General features: G+C 34.3%; 1 protein-coding gene across 1 annotated transcript; it reads right to left on the reverse strand.

Moving 5' to 3' along the window:
• Window positions 1–1,992: 1,992 nt before the first annotated feature.
• On the reverse strand, window positions 1,993–19,061 carry dsg2.1 (desmoglein 2, tandem duplicate 1). Its single transcript, XM_081378824.1, has 14 exons — window positions 18,785–19,061; window positions 16,663–16,791; window positions 15,732–15,893; window positions 15,476–15,617; window positions 14,189–14,352; window positions 13,784–13,915; window positions 13,502–13,687; window positions 11,015–11,439; window positions 10,776–10,918; window positions 9,995–10,216; window positions 4,983–5,222; window positions 4,772–4,899; window positions 4,386–4,658; window positions 1,993–4,186 (listed from the first exon to the last, which is right to left on the reverse strand). Exons 1-14 carry the CDS (start codon window positions 18,836–18,838, stop codon window positions 3,149–3,151), a joined length of 3,438 nt encoding a protein of 1,145 aa, XP_081234950.1. The 5' UTR covers window positions 18,839–19,061; the 3' UTR covers window positions 1,993–3,148.
• Between the last annotated feature and the right edge of the window lie 941 nt (window positions 19,062–20,002).

Raw genomic sequence — 20,002 nt, forward strand, 5'->3', positions numbered from 1 at the left:
TTTAACATTTTGAAATTTTAAAAATCGTAGCTTCATCGGAATGGTACGTGTCATGATCTCGGTGCTGTGTCTTTTGTTTTGAATGGACTTTTATGTTGAAGTGTATTCTCTGTTCTCATTGTTTCAGTGTTCTCTTCCTGTTTGCTTTATATCTCTTCTTGTTGTCCTATTAGTTGTTATAGTTACTATCATTAGTTGGCAAAAATTCAACCACAATGCAGTAAAAGAGTGGACAGCAAGGAAGGGGTTACATTCTAAAACATCAAGAGTGCAAAACAGACACACCCACCAACACCCACACCCACACACACACACACACACACACACACACAAGAACTGGTAGGGCTATTATCATACAGCAAAAATGAGTCAGAAGACTGAAATGAGAGGTTCAGATTACATCAGATCCAGATGAATTAAGCTGTTATAAAGCATTCATTTTTGTTACGTTTATTGAATTGTAATGTTACGTGTAACAAAATGCTTTCTCTGTATTCAGGTTTGACTGTAGTAATAATGCAAAAACTTGTGCACTTCAAATCAAAATGTCAAAAAATATATGTAAACCTTGACAAAAAGTAGTATTTGAGAATTTCTAAAATATACATTCAAATCCACAACTTAAAGGAGAACTCCGGTCAATTTTAACATTGAGCTCATTTTTTTGTACATTTGGAGTGCTGTCAATACAGAGAACAACTACAAAAATCGGTGTTGCCTACACCGAGTTATTCTATTTTTAAAATTTGCACCCTGTTGACTTCAATGGGGCAAGTACTAAACCTGCTTTTAGGCTCTTAACATCCTTGATGTGTCATTACAAGTGCACAGAAAATGTGAGTGATTCCTTCTGAGTGAACACGAGTGAATGTGACTGCAGTAGATGTGAAAGATATGTATAAAAATGATGTTATTTAAGCCAGCGCAAATACCTGTTTACATCCTGTTTTTCGGTTGAAGTCCAAAGTAGTCGATTGCCGAGTTCACGCGCGTGATCATTGGTAACTAAACCTATGCGCGTGAACTCGGCAATCGACTAGTACTTGCCCTATTGAAGTCAACAGGGTGCAAATTTTAAAAATAGAATAACTCGGTGTAGGAAACACCGATTTTTGTCGTTGTTCTCTGTATTGACAGCACTCCAAATGTACAAAAAAATGAGCTCAATGTTAAAATTGACCGGAGTTCTCCTTTAAAAGTAAGTAATTTTGTCTTAAAACTACTAGGGAATTCACTAGGGAAAAGTTTCATTTTCAGGTGTCCGGTCAGGTCAGGTCGAAGTGACTCCCAAATGAGGACCACTAGAGTGACCTTTGACTCCGTCATGTTGATAGATATTTCAAAGGGCTTTCTGTCATTTAAAAAAATATTGGGCTATCAAAAAAGAGGATAAAACTACGTTAAAGTGCCTAAACGAATCCAGATTTGGTTCATTAACCCTCTGGGCCCTAAAGGTATTTTAGGGCCCTGAAGAAGTTTTGACATGCTCTGACATTTGTGCTTTTTTCGGTTGCTTAAAAACATATTAATGGTATAAGAAAGTCTTCCAATGGTTTGGAAAAGATGGCCACAAGAGAGTAGTATCTATGTTATCTGAACAGAGAGCAGTGGACTTGCCTCAGATATTCTTTGATATCAACGTCACATTAAAATACCATGTGATTACTTTTCTGATGGATAACTTTTTTTTTTTATTCACTCATTCAGTCAAACTGACAGATACAGAATATTTGTAGCACAGCCTTATTAATTTGATATGATTTGTTTCAGTTCTTTTGAGTGGCAGTTCCCAAAACCAGCACCCATATTTTAAAACGATTGTTCGGAAAAATGTGGATATTTCAAGTTGTCTCTGTGTCCATATGTTGTTCCTGCCAAATGAAACAAAACTGGCCAACTGAATTCTCTGAGACCAAACTTGTACAGTTCAGTTTTGCTGCAGGAATGTTTTGGTTGACATTTGCCCACGGACAGATATAACATTACACTGGATGACATAAAAATGACGGTTTATTGTATTTTGGTAGTCTTTTACAGTCAAACATATCAAACATTTATAAAAATTACCATTAAAAAAAAAAAAGTTCTAAACAGCCTTATGCTGCTTTACAATATATTTTATTGACCCCTGAAAAATGTTCCACTGTCGAAACCACTTCCATATTTTCCCATTACTATGTAGCTATGAGTCCATTTCTGGGAAAGTTGTAACCCACTGCCCATTTTTGGGTAGCAAACCAGAGCTGTCAATAGAAAAATCCCAGCACCGCAACTGTAGTATATATATATATATATATTACTTTTTTAGCATTTAATTCCTACTATTGCTCAAAGGAAATGTGCTTCAGTTATTGTATAGCTAAATACAAATGTTTTGAAATTTTTTTTTTTTTTTTTTTTACAAATATATGACTCTTTTACATAGCATTCATTTCATACACATATGCATTATTGCTTGGAATGTGTGTTTGGTCTTTGTATTTAAATGCACTGCAAATGAAAACCACAAGCTTCTAAACTAGCTTCTTTTTGTTTACAAGTGACTAAAAGTGGAATGAAGAATATTGTAAAAATGCAAACATACTCTGATCTATCCTATAAACACCTTCCCAAAACATACAATGTAGTTCACCTGATGCCAAAAGTGATTTATTAATCGTCTTTTCCAGCTCTGTAAATTTCAGGATACTAAAAAAAATCTGCCCTTCTGGCTTGGCTGATTTCTGCATTTAATAGGTGTTTCCTGTACATCTGCTCATTACTAAAATAGTTTTGAGCTGAATTTGAATAAACTGCACTGGAATGGCCTCAGGGCAACCAGAACTGCATAGTATTGGCAAATAATAGTCTTTACAGAACACACACACTGAATGCAAACATGCAGTAACATGTCACAAATATGCAACAAAAGAAGGGAGGGAAAATTCATGTATAATGCACAACAAATACAAAGAATTAAACTCAAGGGCATTAAAACCAGTTTTTCAAGCATTAATTTGCATATTCTCCATGACCTAACATGTTGACAACATGATACTCTAATGATTTGCATGCATGAGCTAAAAAATTGCTTTTCAAGACTTTTTACGGCTTTCTAAACCCTCTAACACTTTCACAACTGTACACGTACTGTATGAGTGTTGCACTGTTACTTGATACTTTGTGTTGTCATAACCTTTCTCTCCTGGACAACAACTTTATGCGATGATGGATTTTGGTTAATCTGGACAGATGACCCACCGATTCCAGCGTTACCAATGATGGACTCTGTGGTGGACACCATGCCCCTTTGAAGACTCCCCTGGAGCGTACCTGATCCCCCTTTATTCTCCATATAATAGACATTTTGAGATCCACCATGAGTGGAAACACCTTTTTTGAGGGACCCCTGAATCACCTGGCCCCCTTGTCCTTCCACGACCATCAGGCCCTGAGATCCAGCAAGTGTCCCCTGAAGGACTTGACCGCTTGAGGCTCCCCCATCCACCAAAAACAATTGTGATCCAGACATATTACTTGTGTGCAGCATTCCGGTGTTGAGAGCCTGAGCAGAACCACCCCTGTCCAAAAGCACCATTCTCTCACCACGATTCAGGGTATTCGCCGCTATATTGGTGCCCTGGACTACAACCCCCTCGGCTACTGGGCCACTGTTCAGCACGTACATGTTCTGTCCGACTCCCATGGTGGGCCTTTCAGTGAGCAGTACAGTGCTGGGCTGTGGCTCGACCATGTAGTACATTTGCTGCGGTTGCACCACGTAGGTTGGAGCCGGCTGGACACTCGTAATCACTGTGGGCCGGTTGTCTGTGACAAGCACGTTCTCCACAAGACAAGATGATGTCGCAGCCATGTTGGAAGTTATATTCATTGAATTTGTAGATAGATCTCTGTTAGTGGCTATATTCCCTGTATTTATAACATTGGTTGTTGTAGATGCCACCTCGGTACGGTCCACGACGGGTTTAGGAGCGGGAGGAAGAGGAGCGGGGACCTCAGTCTTTCTACCTCCGCATATTTCAGCGAGTGTGGTGAACTTTGGCCCCAGGTCATTCAGAAACTCTAGGTCATTGTTATCTTCGAGTATGCTGCAGCAGCCAACAGAACCAACAGGGGAGCCCTTCCCCTCATAACCATACACCATGGGTTCATTCTTAGCAAATCCATCCTCAAATCCTCGGCTTTTCTGTAACACACATAGAGCAATTCATATATGTGATCCACATAGATCAGACAGACAGACAGACAGACAGACAGACAGACAGACAGACAGACAGACAGACAGACAGACAGACAGATAGATAGATAGATAGATAGATAGATAGATAGATAGATAGATAAACACGTATATTGATTGTTTACATTATCCAGTAGGTATATTTTACCTGTGAATAGTATTCACCCAGGAACGCTTCTGACACGGCCATATCGTCAAAATCTCCAGCCACTTCTCTACTCAAAAGGGTCTCATTTCTCCTAATCGAGTCCATGTAGCCCATACCCATTTCATTGTAGCCACGACCACCAGATATAGAATTGGAATCCATGTAGCCTACTGCTGTTCCACCTGAACGACCACCTGAAAACTGCATAGCACCCACACCTTTGGATATAAACCCAATCATCGGACCATCAATATTGTCAGGTACGGGAACATCCTGTCAGAGACAAAATGGTTTGATTTATTTAGCTTTGTGACAAAAATAGCATCTCAATCCTGATAAAATATCACACCTGTTATGTAATTCAATAAGAAGTTCAAATTTCTTACCCTGTCCTCTCCCTGGCCCTCAGTATGGTAAGAGATGAGATGCTCTTTAGTGTCATAGGGCATGTCTGTAAAAGCTCCTGCCATCCCAGCAGCTCCACACTGACAGAGCAGCAACAGGAGTGGGATGACTGTAATAGCGGAGAAATACAGCATTTATTTCAGCACCATAATAACTATAAATTATAATCTCTCTGTGAACTTGGTTACTTACGCAATAATGCAAGCAAACCAAGGAAGAGCAGGCCAATTCCAGCAGCTCCAAACGTTGACCCCTTCTTAAGCATTCCTGTTCCAGTTCGGTCACAACCCCCCTGGGTTGTACAGGTGCACACTTTCACCACTATTTTCTGAGGTTCTGGACATCCCAACCCCTGCTGGTCCTTAACATCCACCGTCAGCTCATGTTCTCCCGGCCACAGCTTTTCATGGGTCCTGAAGATGGAAGTGGTATCTGATGAGGAGAAGAACAGCAGATCTCAAACACAGAGTCAGTAATAACATCCCGATTAATGACAAGTACTTAATATGTTTGACTTCTTACAACACAAAATACCTAAAACAGTTAAGACTATTTGTTAGAAATACTGTAGTTAAATACCTAAAAAACATTTAGACAAAGACCCCACAGTGGCGATAGATAGATAGATAGATAGATAGATAGATACCCAGGTGAAAATAAAGTGTACTTGAGTGCACTAAAAAAAACACTTAAATACAAGAAAGTACATTTGTAGTACATTCCTATTTTTTGTGCTAAAGAAAAGTTTAAAAATTATACACTATAAATACACTAATTAAAAGTATATTTTTACTTAAGTAGTACTTAAGTGTAATTGCAAAAGTATACTAAATAACATTGATATTTTAAATGTATTTTTAGTGCATAAGAAAAAAGATATACTATTGAAAAAATACACAGAAGTGTTTTATTAGTGTATTTCTTACAAGTAAATTTTTAACACATTAAAAATAGTTCATTGTTAGTGCACTTTTAGAAAGCTATTATAAGTTTAAATTAAATTGATTTTACTTAAAATATATTCAAAATGTAATAGTCAAAAATTAAATTTTCCCAAAAGTAGTATTTAAGTACACTTTATAAAAATAAACTAAATATTACTAATTCTTTAAATTGATTTTAAGTGTATAAGGTACTCCCAGGTGAAAAAGACATAGTATTAAATGTATTAAAAATATACTTGAAATACAAATAGTATAATACATTTGTATTACCAACATGCTTATTTGAAGTGCATAAAAAATACATTGAATTGTATTTTAATATATTTCTAAAAAGTATACTAGAAATACATTGGTAATAAATATATGCTTAATTATACTTTAAATAATTATGCTAAACACAAGCATAATTTTAATATATTTCTAACAAATGCACTACAAGTACATTGGTAATAAATATATGATTAATTATACTTTCAATAAATATGCTAAACACAGGCATACTTTTAATATATTTCTAATAAAAAGCACTACAAGTACATTGTTAATAAATATGCTTAGTTAAATTTTTAAGAAATATGCTAACACAATCTACCATTTGTGTGAAGTTTTAGTGTATTTAAAGAAAACATACTTATGTTGCTCTTAATTAAAGTACATTTGTGTAACTTGTGTAAGAACATAGCTAAATCTAAAATATTAAAATGGTTAATCTAAAATATAAAAAGCTTTTAATGTGTTTAAAGTACTTTAAACACTTAGGCCTACTGCAATATATTTGTAATATTTATCATTTTACCATTTTAATATTTTAGATTTTTTTGTATAATGTACCAACTTCTAATGTATTATAAACATTTGTCAACTATTATTGAGCATTGCAATAAGCACTTAAAATGAATGTTGTTCACTTTTACTTGTTTGTAGGCTACTTGTAAAGGGCTGTTGTCCATTACATGATATGTTTTTACTACTGAAATTCCCACATGGATATCAACATCATATTATTTTAAATGCATCAGATACATTTTCCAAATATGTTTAAATGTTGTCCAAAAATATGTTGTACTTGTTTGAATTTGAAAAACGCTAATAACACACGTGACTAATCCTGATTGGTTCCAGCTGTTGAACGTCTGTGATTGGTTCTGGTGTAATTATGAGCTCACACCTCACTCAGAGCTTGCTGATGGCTGTGCGTTCATTGAATGTGATTATATTTCGGCGTCGCGTCGCGTGTAGTTAGGACACGGTGTAATAATTCAGACATAGAAGTCTAAATTCAAACTAGAGCGATCGTGTTTCTTTAGAGGACTTGGAGGAAACCACGCGATTCATATGGATTAGGTGAGTTTTTTTGCGATTAACCTTTTCAAACGTGAAGGTTTCATTAGTCTACGATATTTCAGTTTTTATTTCTAAGATTAACGGAATTCTTAAATGTTTTGCAACTAATGAGTGATCATGACAGTATTTAGATTTTTTTTCTAACGTTAATAGAAAAAGTAACTGTTAGTGTTGTTTTTATTTTTTCCAAGTCGAATCTCGAAGAGATGAAGATACTGCTATCAGAAGTTACTGGTAAGTTTTAGTTGCTGTTTGCATAAATAAATAGCTCACTGTTTAGTTTAATTTGTGTTCATTCATGTAAAAATCTATTTAATTGTTTTTTTGGGACAGCTGCAAGTCACTTGTCATGGCTTACAATATTTTGCACTACTTCTAATTTCCTTAACTCTTTGAAGAGTTTGAGAGTTTGTGTTTCTGCACATAACTTTTTTTTTTTGCTCTCAAAGTCAAAGGGGGCTGACTAAAACAAGATTAGCATTTGTTGTACATTTTAATTATTATTCTTGTTGGCTGCGTATACTTTTTCAGTTAAACGGTTAGCCTAAATTGCCCTTTTTTGCTGTGATACAGTGACATATGTAGACTTAACAGTTGTTCAAGAGCTATTTTATTAACTCCTTTTCTTAATAAACATGTTATATTAAATGTCTACTGTTAAAATATATGAACTAAGCATTACATGCTATGTTAAAGAATTCCATTTTTACTAGGTGAAAAAGACTTACTATTAAATGTAATAAATATGTACTTAAGTATGTTTTTAGTACAAAACAAATATACTTTAATGCATTTATAATACATTTAACAGTATGTCTTTTTCACCTTGTATGTACAACAGAGGGAAATGTCAAAACGTCATACTGTGTTGTAATAAAAAGCGTCTAGGTTACGACCTCTGTTCCCTGAGAACAGGGAATGAGACACTGCATTGATGATGCTATGGGGAACACCCTCCATGTGAACCGGTGTTTGAAAAGCTGTACAATCTCGGCAATAGAATTTGACTGGCGACAGCCTATGACACGACTAGTGCGACTCAGAAGAATTAAAGAGGCGCCTAGAGAACATTGTTCCCCAATAGCATCATCGAAGCAGTGCAAGTTCCCTTTTGAAAGGGAAGAGTTACTTTTTTAACAGAGGTTAATTTTGCTTTAATATAAAAATAAACTCCTCTTTTTCCCCTTTCACAGACACTGTGATCAGACAATTTCCTACACGTCTGAGGTGCGAGCACTGATTCGAAGGAAATGCAACAATAAGGCAAACTCAAAGACCAATCAGTAACAGTACTGTAACTGTTTGCAGCTATTAATGATTGCACTTTATTGACTAGTTAGGTTTATTGAAGTTATTTTTTTTGTTGTTGTTTATAATACCTCTGCAGATCACTGTATTTTGTTAATGTATTTTTTTTACAGTTTACATATGCTGCTGTACTGGTGTACACTGGGTAATACATTAAAGTTTACTAGCTTTCAAAGTGTGTTTTATACAATTTTTTTATGTGTGTTTTAATACACCATTAACATATTTAATTGTTTTATAAAGGTACTGTTCACAGTATTAAAACATATTTGAAATGATTTACTATATAAAAAAATGTGAGCAATACATAAATATGATTTGTATATATTATATATTCTTAAATTTTAAATAATTTAAGTGTATTTAAAATGCAATAAAGATGGGTTCAATTGTACTAAAAGGGGTAACAAAATAAAATAAATTAAAGCCTAAATAGTATGTTAAAAGCGTATTTTAGTTCATCTTCAGTGTGTCTCAAAATAGCACAATTGAGTACACTAAGATGATCTTAAGTTTATATTAAGCAGTACTAAAGGTAAGCTTTTAGTATATTAAGTGCAAAATAAGTATGTCGAAAATAGAGCACTTTAAGTACATTATGGAAGTGTATTATGGAAGTGTAATAAAATGTATTTTAGTGCACTTTTTTTAATCTAGGAATACATTATAAGTATAATTTGTATATAATTACAAATTATTATTATTATAATTTAAATAGTTTATTATTGTATTTAAAGATGGTTTCAATTATACTAAAACTGGTAACGAAATACATTTGTTGAAAATATGAAATAGTATATTAAAAATACACTTCAGTTTATCTTCAGTGTGTCTCAAAATAGCACAATTGAGTACACTAAGATGATCTTAAGTTTATATTAAGCAGTACTAAAGGTAAGCTTTTAGTATATTAAGTGCAAAATAAGTGTGTTGAAAATAGAGCACTTTAAGTACATTATGGAAGTGTATTATGGAAGTGTAATAAAATGTATTTTAGTGCACTTTTTTAATCTAGGAATACATTCTAAGTATAATTTGTATATAATTTAATATTATTATTATTATAATTTAAATAGTTTATTATTGTATTTAAAGATGATTTCAATTATACTTAAAGTGGTAACAAAATACATTTTTTAAAAATATGAAATAGTATATTAAAAATACACTTAAATTCATCTTCAGTGTGTCTCAAAAAAGCACAATTGAGTACACTAAGATGATTTTAAGTTTATATTAAGCAGTACTAAAGATGAGCTTTTAGTATATTAAGTGCAAAATAAGTGTGTCGAAAATAGAGCACTTTAAGTACATTATGAAAGTGTATTATGGAAGTGTACTAAGTGCACTTAAATAAAATGTATTTTAGTGCACTTTTTTTTCACCTGGGTAGATAGATAGATAGATAGATAGATAGATAGATAGATAGATAGATAGATAGATAGATAGATAGATAGATAGATAGATAGATAGATAGATAGATAGATAGATAGATAGATAGATAGATAGATAGATAGATAGATAGATAGATAGATAGATAGATAGATAGATAGATAGATAGATAGATAGATAGATAGATAGATAGATAGATAGATAGATGATGTGTACCATTTAAATGCTCAATTGTCCATTTCCCCTTAGTTCCTTCTGGGACAACATTGAAGGTGAATGGAGCTCCATTGGGTGGTGCATCATCATCCACTGCAGTGACTAAGACCGCATCCTTATCAGTACAAAGTGTCTGGACATTGCTTGTCAAAGTGGGGCAGTGGTCATTAAAATCCTCTACCTGGATGGCAATGGTACCTGTTGCCGTCTTAGCAGGCAAGTCTATAAGAGACAAAAAAAAACAAAAACATCTTTTTAAAAACAATTATATATTTATATAGACATTATAAAAATAAGATAAATAATAATAAACAAATATAAATAACTGTTGTCGAGAAAGAACAACTGTGTTTTAAAAAATGACAAAACATTTAAAAAAAAAGAAAAATATAGCACAAAAATTAGAGAATATACAGTAAATTGCTATATTAAATGAAATATAAAGTAATGTTAATTGGTATTTTACAATATAACTTGCAGATGGTTACAGTACTTCCAAACATCACTGACTCAGTAACTATTGCTGATAAATGTGAAGATGCTGCCATCTTCAGGACATGTTATGTATCTGCAATATCATGTGGTCATTATATTAAACAATATGCCACACTGGAAGTGTGATTTGTCAATAAGTTATTGAAGTATACTATCATATATTTTTGCAACAGTTCAAAAATACTTTTTATTTAATAGGCTAAATACTAAAACATTAGAACAGCTGGAAAATCCACATCCTTATAAAACAAAGATTAAAAAGTTTTCTCCTTTCTCTGGAACTTGCCTTGAGTTACGCAGTAAATGGTGCCGTAGTAGGTGCCGTTAACTAGATACTTGGACTCGCGGTCAGGAGCCTTGTTCATTCGAATGGCCCCTGTAGTCTCATCGATGCTCAGCCAGTTATCTGGGTCAGATGCTTTAATATACCTATAGGAAAAGTGAACATAGTTCAGGCTCATTTATCATTGATTTAAATGCTGATTTCTCTTCATTTTTGATAAAACTGTTTTGATGTAAACGTACTTTACGTTGGTAGCTTCCTTTCCTGTGTCTGTATCAATAGCCGGGTACTTTGCGATGATCTCTTTGCTGTCAAAAGTCTTGCCTTCTGAGATGGGGATGGCTTTTGTTCGGGGCGAAAACTTGGGTCCTTCCGGCTGGTTTTTCACATTTATCTTTACGTTGTGGACGTTATCGCCTGACGATGACCATGAACTGCTACCTCCAATTCCACTGCCACCACTGCCACCACCTCCACCAGAACTACCTCCTCCTCCTCCTCCTCCTCCTCCTCCTCCTCCTCCTCCTCCTCCACCTGCACCTGCACCACTGCCCCCAAAGTTGACAGCCATTCCTCCTGTTGTTCCAGCTACAGAGGGGTGGAGCGGAGCTTTGTTGACTACACCGATGCCAAGGTTCAGGTCTTTGACATCCTCATAATCAACAGCCTGCAGGGAAAGTGGACATAAAATTCTTTCTTCAGGCAAAGGGCTGAGAGTATAATCTGCTTTAGAACTTTTCAATGCTAGCGTGTACGAGTTAGCATGCAATAATGCTAGCTTGCTAGCATGAAAGGGGCTATATGTAGTTTTCAGCAGCCTCTAGCGGTGATGTTTCAGATTGCAACCAATACGTTTACAAAGCGAGTGCTCGTGCGCGTGCTCGAACTCATGAGCGAACACTCTGGGTACGTACCGGCCAGACTGAGATGCAACACACCGGAGAAAGCATCACGCAACATGCTGGAAACTCAGGTAAACTCTCACTGCAACGTTACAATAATAGGCTACTTTTATCAGCTGAACTTTGAACTAATGCTCCATGCTCGTACCATGATAACGTTACATTGACTGCATTTAGCCTATGTAATGTGGTGTTACATAGGTAAATTTATGGTAAGATAACGAAAACGGTTAGTGAACTACACTAAACAATTTCAGTATAACAGTAAGACCGTAGTAAGTAACATTACTGTACTGAATGTGCCTGGAATTGTGTAGTATAAACAATATAATAGTAGTGGGATGACAAACGTTAGACAGGCCTGACGAGCTTCAGCAGATAAAACTTTTTTTAGTTTTTTATCATTATGTGAAGTTTGTGTTGGAGTCTGTGTTGTGCTGGGAGCAGGTCGTTTCTTAGTGTTAGCAGACTCCATGTCATAAGTTGCAGTGTCGTCGCTGTTGAGTGCAAAGTCAGTAGACGAGGCGAGAGGCTCGGGAGCGCGCATGCAGGTCTCAGTCACGTCACTGGATTTCGCGGTAAATCCGACCCGGAGCCTTCACATAGAAATAGGAATACTTGCTTTCAGAAGTAATAGCAAAACCTGCTAAGTGGATCATTTTAATGTGAAATTACAACCCCTTCACACACAGGCAATAAAAAAAAAAGGATTCATTTTTAGTAGAAAAACTACACATAGCCCCTTTAAGTGCTAAATAACTAGCAATGTTAAAAGTACCAGTACTTTTAAAGTAAGTTGACACTAAAAAAAGGTAACAATACTAGTCTTTCTTCTGTATTGATAATACCAATTACTGACTCAATGTCTGACTATTTTCGAATCTTTTGCAAAATGTTCATCTTTGCAATGTATTAATGTAAACAGTAGATTATGTTTCATGTGAATGGTTATAGAATCCTTTTTGGAAAAAAAAAAAACCCAGAGTATACTACTATTCAAAAGTCTGGGATCAGTAATATATTTTTGAAAGAAGTTTATGCTTTTATTCAGCAAGGATGCATAACTGATCAAAGGTAACATTTATAAATGTTACAAAATATGAATATTTTAAATAAATGCTGCTCTTTTGAACTTCCTTTCATTAAATAATCCTGAAAAAAAAAAAAAAAAAACGATTTCCACAAAAATATTAATCAGCACAACTGTTTCTAATAATAAGAAAGTTTCTTGAGCAGTAAATCAGCATATTAGGATGATTTCTGAAGAGCCATGTGGTGAATGGAGTAACAATGCTGAAAATGCAGCTTTGCATCACAGGAATAAATTACATTGCAAAACAATTATTTTAAATTGTAATAATATTTCACAATATTACAGTTTTTAATGTACTTTTAAAAGCAGCCCTGATGAGACTTCAAAAAACATAAAAAAATCTTACTGACCCAAAAGGTTAATCGTAGTGTATGTCAAAATTTTGCAGTGTAAATGCAGCCTGATGTCTATTATGTCAATACTATTAATTAAACAACAATAGTGAAATGAAATAGAGCAACTGGCCTTACTTTATTTTTTACTGTTTACTTGAATAATGACTTAAAATAGTTACTTTTTTACTTAATTGAAAAATGCCTGAAAGTTACAAATTGCTGTTTCAATTTGGATATATTCAATTTGTGAATATCAAATGAGTTTTTCATATGGTATTGAAATTGGCATTGAGAATTTGACCAACATTGCTATGAATACTGACATTTTGGTATAATGACCTAAAAGAAAAAGGAACAAAAAACAGAGAGAAAAAAAACAAAAAAAAAAACATTGCACACCTTGTCAAGCATCAGGATTGCCTCATTGGTCTTTGGGTCCATTTTAATGCTGAAGTATCCAGCCTCATTGCCTGATGCAATATAGCAATCGGACGCCCAGTTGTCTGTGTCCTTGAGATCCAGGTCACTTGCTCTGAATCTCATCACCTCCACGTTCTCTGTATTTTCCTCGATACTGCCCGCAGACTATGTAGAGTGAAAAAAAAAATTAAGTTGCAAGCACTACAACAACATATTAAAACCTTGTTGATGTTAAGAACGTGTAGAAGAACGTTTTCTTACTGGGCCTTCCAATGTAGGCACATTATCATTGACATCATTGATCTTGACAGTGACTGTCCCTGTGGCGACATTGCCGCCTGCGGCACCATTCAGATCAGATGCTCTGACAAGCAGGACATACTGATCAATATCCTGAAGAGAGAGAGACAGCGTGTAAATAAACAGATGGAATCATTTACAATACTGATCAACAAAACCAGTCATAGTGTCTTTGTTCCTGCATTTATCATTTAAAAATGAAAACAATAACAGGCCACCTGGGGTGGAACATTTGGGACTGACACAAAGAAGCTCATAACTGCTGTCAATGAAGAAGTGCCAGTGCAAACACATGGAGTCTGTGTGTTACATCATGTGACATGTTTGATATCATACACATTCGATATAGTGATCGTCACCACTCACCTCTCTATCCAGGTTAGGACTGTTAACACGGATTGTCCCGTCATCGTCAACTCTGAACATGATCTCCCCACTTGGTTGCTGCTCAACAATTTCATACTTGATTTGAGAGTTTACGTTTCCTGGCTCATCAGCATCAGAGCAATTGATCTTCATCACTGCTGTACCTGTGTCCAAGATAAATAAAAAGGAAATATCTTTTAGTTTTTAGCATGTGGAAAGGTCTTAGAAATGTGTTCTTTGTATGCATATTTTTTTTTTTTTTTTTTTACTGTTTTAATACTGTATAAACATCATGTAGTCAAAATATCAAGTAAAAAAATAACAAAATATATTTTAAAAAGGGAAATATATTATATAAATGTTTATAACTATATAACTATATAACTATATAGTTTAACAAATATCTTAAAATATTATTTCACAAATATCATTACTTCTTTGGGGAGTTGCACCACATGACATTTTACAACCTGAACACACCTTGTATATAAACAAGCAGTGAAGCCTTTTTGTTTTTCTACGGACTTAAAATGAATTACAATAAATAAACGAAAATCCCTTTATGAATAAATTGCATTTTAAATTAATAGAGTTATTGACCCCCTTGCAGAGTTTGATAATTATCATAATCAGTGTTTGAAATTAATTCAGAACTTCTATTAGTCAAAACAAAATGATCAGAGATAAACCAGATTATCAATGTCACAGCTTAGATTTAAATATAGATATCATTGTATTGCTTTCAGCTTTATGACAGTCAATCACTGTTCGTGGATATCATTCAAATAAAAAAATAGAAATAAAGACACAACTCTCTGTGACTTCTTTTATAATTGCCTTGAGTTTACCTGCACGTAGCTATAAAGACGCTAGGGCGCTATTTGCCCAAAAGTCTTGAACATGCGGCAATAATGAGAACGGGTTAGAAAAAGTGTCCTCTTGATCGTCTCCTAGGGCTCTCAGATGGGAAAAAATGTGCCATAGACATGCATATGGCCAAAGAAAACAATGTGTTCAACTTTTAAAGACGTGGCGCTGTGCGGCGGTTCCCTCTTTACACGTTGTTTTGCTCATTTTTGAGGATCCTTAGAGGGGAAGGGCTCGAGTAGCGATGCCATGCAAAGTGATAGAACATCATTTATTAACCATAACCCGTCCAATTGGCTAGTGTGTTGATACGTATTACCCACCACGGTGGATTTCAGACCCTGATCATAATCACTGTTATGTTTATTGTATAAATAAAGTCACATTTCTTTTCAGCTGGAACAACTGCAGGCCACATACCTACTGCACTGAGTTCGTCTACAGCCCCTGGATTCATCCGATCAAAAACAGGTGGATTATCATTCTGATCCTTCACTTTTATTCGTAGTCCAATGTCATTCTCTGCAATTTCACCATTTCTGTATTTAGCAACCCCTTTAAGCTGTGGAGGTGAAGACATGCATTTCAAGATCACTAACTCATATCCATAAAGATAGGTATTAAAGCCAACTTTATCATCATCAATCACCACTGTCATCATGGTCATGTCACTTACATTGTATAGTGCAATGGACTCTCTGTCAAGGATTCTCGTAACTCTAACAAATCCTGTTTCAGAATCCACCACAAATAAATGGTACGGAGCCTCATCTGCACCGATGCCCTTTAGTTCGTACTTCAAATTTTTCATTTGGGGGTCTTCCTTGTCTGAGCGAATCTAGATAAATTAGAAATGTATCTTTTAAAACAAAAAACAACCAAGCCCACAGTGTACTGACGCATTGAAATGAAGCATTGCAAATATCAAATGCCTAAGATATTGTTGCAATGTATATCACACATGTGATGTGGTGACTTTATTGTTGTAATCTTGGCTTCATTTCTTTTATTTGTGATGTAATTTATTATCATTTGGACATTACATCTCACAAATAATGATACTGCAGACATCCATTTTATTAGCTGCTAAAATTGTAATTCTCTGTGTAATTTTTATGCATAACGTGAATTTGAATTGCAAATAGATGAGATAATAAAATATCTTATTTTTCACTTTTCAATTCTTGGTGAAAAAGCTGGTGCCTTGTGATTTTTTACTTTACTTTGAAAAAAATTGTCATTGTTCATTTATTTATTGTTCATTGTTAGTTAGCTCAGGTAAATTAAATAATACAATAAGGTTCCATTAGTTAACATTAGTATTAATGCATTTACAAACATTAAATTACAACGAGCTTTCATTTGGTACAGTTTTTATTCATATTTGTTAACGTTAGTTCACAAATTTGTTCATGCTAGCTCAGGCCCATTAAAAAATATTAACAGAACTTTAGAATTTCATAATGTATCAGTAAATGTTGAAATAAACATGAACTAAGATTCATAAATGCTTTAGAAGTAGTTTTCATTGTCATGTTAAGTAATTAATTAACTAATAATGTAATGTTTATGCAAGCATATATGACAGCAGACAAAGGCTCACTCACTTTTGCAATGAATTCTTTCTTGGTGTGATCAACATTCTCTTCTAGGATTTGGGGAGGGACGATCCATTCTCTCTTCTGCCTGTGGAGGGCTCCAGAGTGTTGGAATCTGGCTTCAGCCTCAAACACATACTGCGGGAAAACAGAAATTCACAATAACTATTTGTGAAAACTGATTTTCTTCTGCCAACTTTTTTTCAGTTTTTTTTTTTTTTCCACACACAACTGGAAAGGAGACAGGGAGTTTGTTACCCTTCCTGGTAAGAACGATCTCATTCGAAGGATTTGTAAATGATTCATTACAAATGAGTTGTTGTAAATGATCGAAACTCTGTTGCATGCATGCATAGTTTGACACTAGGTGTCTGTATACAGGAAAACTTAACCACAATATAACTAATATGAAATTCGTATGAAATGGTTTGACAGTAATATAAACCTCAAAAGATTTGCAACTGCAGAAAAGCATTGCACAGAAGTCATTACTTCAACCCACCTCAGTAGACTTCTAATTAAGAAAGATAAGATGAAAAAAAAAAAACTTGGCAAAAGCAAAATGCATTCCATTAAATTCAAAATCACCTTAATCAGACCACACACAACTAAGATAAATCATGTGCACACACATTTAAATTCATATTTTGATATAATGCACTTATTGTGTACATACATGTTTTTAGATTGTACTTGTATTATGAGACCAAATACAATTACTGTGACCAAAACCCACAATCCTATCCATATTACTCTCACAAATATAAGATGTAATGTCTTACTTAAAGGGTTTTTCTTTCATTTCACTGTGCATTTCTGCATTGTACTGTACAAAGATTCAATAGTTAGCCTAAGTGTTCCCTGCTACAAGTGTTTACATGGAGACACCACAGTTTGTGTAATAATTATATAAGGATTAGGCTAAGTTGTTAGAGCCATAGAGCCATGGCATTCACAATCATGTGAAAGAGTAGAACCTTTACATTTGCTACATAAATTCAAGGTGCAAAACACTACAATTAACAGTATGCTTTTGAGTTTTGTGATTTTAACCCAAGAGAGAGATGTTTTACACCACTTTAGAAGCACTTTCTCTCTTACACAATTGATAAAAGCCGTAAAATATCCCTTCACTGAGATCAAGTGTAACACATTCTAGATAAAATATATTTTTTTTTTAGAATGCACTCATTTAGTCATCATTTTACTCAACGGTTGTTCAGTGAAATGAACTCATATTCATAAGAATTTCAGTAAATCTTATTGAGAAATTACAAAACATTAAGGTGCCAGAGGGAGGGAATTTTAACACTCCTGAAATTGAAAGGGTAACTATTCCTTGCAGATCCAGTTTGACTGACTGTCTCTATACCACACAGAGCCTGTTCTGAAATTCCCTTGAATGCACAATGGTAAATAGTGGAGGTTTCCATCATTTAAGTTTCCAGCAAAACCCTACAGTTGCCATTATGGTGAATAATGTAAAACCATAATAAGTAGCCTAAGTTGGGGATCTCCACAACAATGTAGAAATCTAATCAAATCTAAATCTCTCTTATTTTATTAAAAATGTAGGCTATTTACTGATTGACATTTACGATGGTGCCTAATGTCATATCACAAAAAATTCAGGACACTAAATAAACTTACGTTTGATAATAATAATAATAATAAAGTTTAATTTAATAAACTTAAATTGTTGCCTTAGTTAGTAAAATAAAAGGCTAAAATCAAAGTTTTACTTTGAATAATAGGCTACCACTTATATGAAACTACAGTTGTTATGATAACATTAGTTGCCATGGTAAATTTCTGTAACGTTAAAGGGGTGGACAATTGAGTCGATTCCCCTCCGGCATTTTAAGAATTAAAAGAGAGACACGAGCTCAATAAGTGACTTTTTCACATTAACTGTATGTGGTTGCTTTACATATCGAAGGTGTACTATAAACAAACAGGCTACCAAACAAATAGCGAAACAAAACCAGTTTCATTTGTATGAGAGACGCACAGTCTACGATTGTTTCTGGTTTACAAAACGACACTTTCCAAATGGAGAAAGAATAAAGTTGAGTAGCCTCTGTTAACGTGCTTATCTGTTGATAGATACTTTAAAACACGACAAACTTACCGATAATCCAAAACAAAAGAGGAAAGCGACAGCAGGCGATATACGCCGGGCCATGGCAGGAGGAACACACGGTATTTCCTGATCACCTGAGATCCACTGCTGTCAGCTGCTGCTTATGGGAAAGTTTTAATATCCCGCTGAGGCAGATGTGCGGGACGATGCTGTTTGATGAACGAGAATGCGAGTGAGGTCGAGCCGAGGCGCTTTAGATAAAATCCTTATTGAAACTTTCTCCCACACCCTCACCTTGCGGGTTAAAAGGAGGACCTAACGTCACAAAGATGGGTGTGTTTGTGTCTGTGAATATGAGAGAGAGAGAGAGAGAGAGAGAGAGAGAGAGAGAGAGAGAGAGAGAGAGAGAGAGAGAGAGAGAGAGAGAGAGAGAGAGAGAGAGAGAGATGGGTGGGAATATATAATTTTCACAATTATTTTACATTGATCATAAAGGGTGGCATGGGTGTAGTATTTTAGTGAAGTATTAAAACATATATCCACAAGACCCATCCTTAACTCTTCACACAGTGTCCTATGAGTAACATCACATGGAAAATTAACCATGGTTTAATTATAGTAACATTTGTTTTTGGCAGATTGATTACGATTTGAACAAACACAGTTTTACTACAAATACTATGGTTATATTATGGTCTGTGTAGCAAAACCATGGTTAATTTCAAACAAAATAAATTAATAAAATAAAATTAATAATCAGACAAAGAATGTCTTCAATTGAATAGCTATTTGAATTGTGAATCTTGAGCTAAATTAATGCATTTTAACATATGTTGGAACTTGGAATAATAGCTTTAAAAAGTAGGATGACTGTTTATGATGACAAGTGAATCCAATGGTTATTTCTATACATTTTTAGATTTTTTTTTCCAGTTAGTTTTCAGTAATTAGTTGTTTACTGAATCATGGAAAAAGTCAGGGTTGACTATTTCACGTAACTACTGACAAACATAAACAAACAAAATATTAAATAAAGTAATAAAATAGCAAAATAGTAGAAATGTACTTGTTTTGAAGAGTTCAAAACTCCTCAAAACTTAAACATCCAAATTGTTTTTTAGAAAATGACTGAAAATTTGTATTTATTTAATTTATTTAATTTATGTACAGATTAATAATAGTTTATATATATATATATATATATATATATATATATATATATATATATATATATATATATATATATTATATATATATGTTATATAT

Source organism: Scardinius erythrophthalmus, assembly GCF_964197995.2.
Source record: "Scardinius erythrophthalmus genome assembly, chromosome: 11".
In the NCBI taxonomy this organism is placed as follows: Eukaryota; Metazoa; Chordata; class Actinopteri; order Cypriniformes; family Leuciscidae; genus Scardinius; species Scardinius erythrophthalmus.

Coding starts and splice junctions, on each gene's coding strand:
- dsg2.1 (XM_081378824.1), bottom strand. CDS start 18,838: ATGGCCCGGCGTATATCGCCTGCTGTCGCTTTCCTCTTTTGTTTTGGA. Junction 15,894..16,662: donor AGAAAGAATTCATTGCAAAA/GTGAGTGAGCCT, acceptor TAATTTATCTAG/ATTCGCTCAGACAAGGAAGA. Junction 10,217..10,775: donor CATTTACTGCGTAACTCAAG/GCAAGTTCCAGA, acceptor TGTCTCTTATAG/ACTTGCCTGCTAAGACGGCA.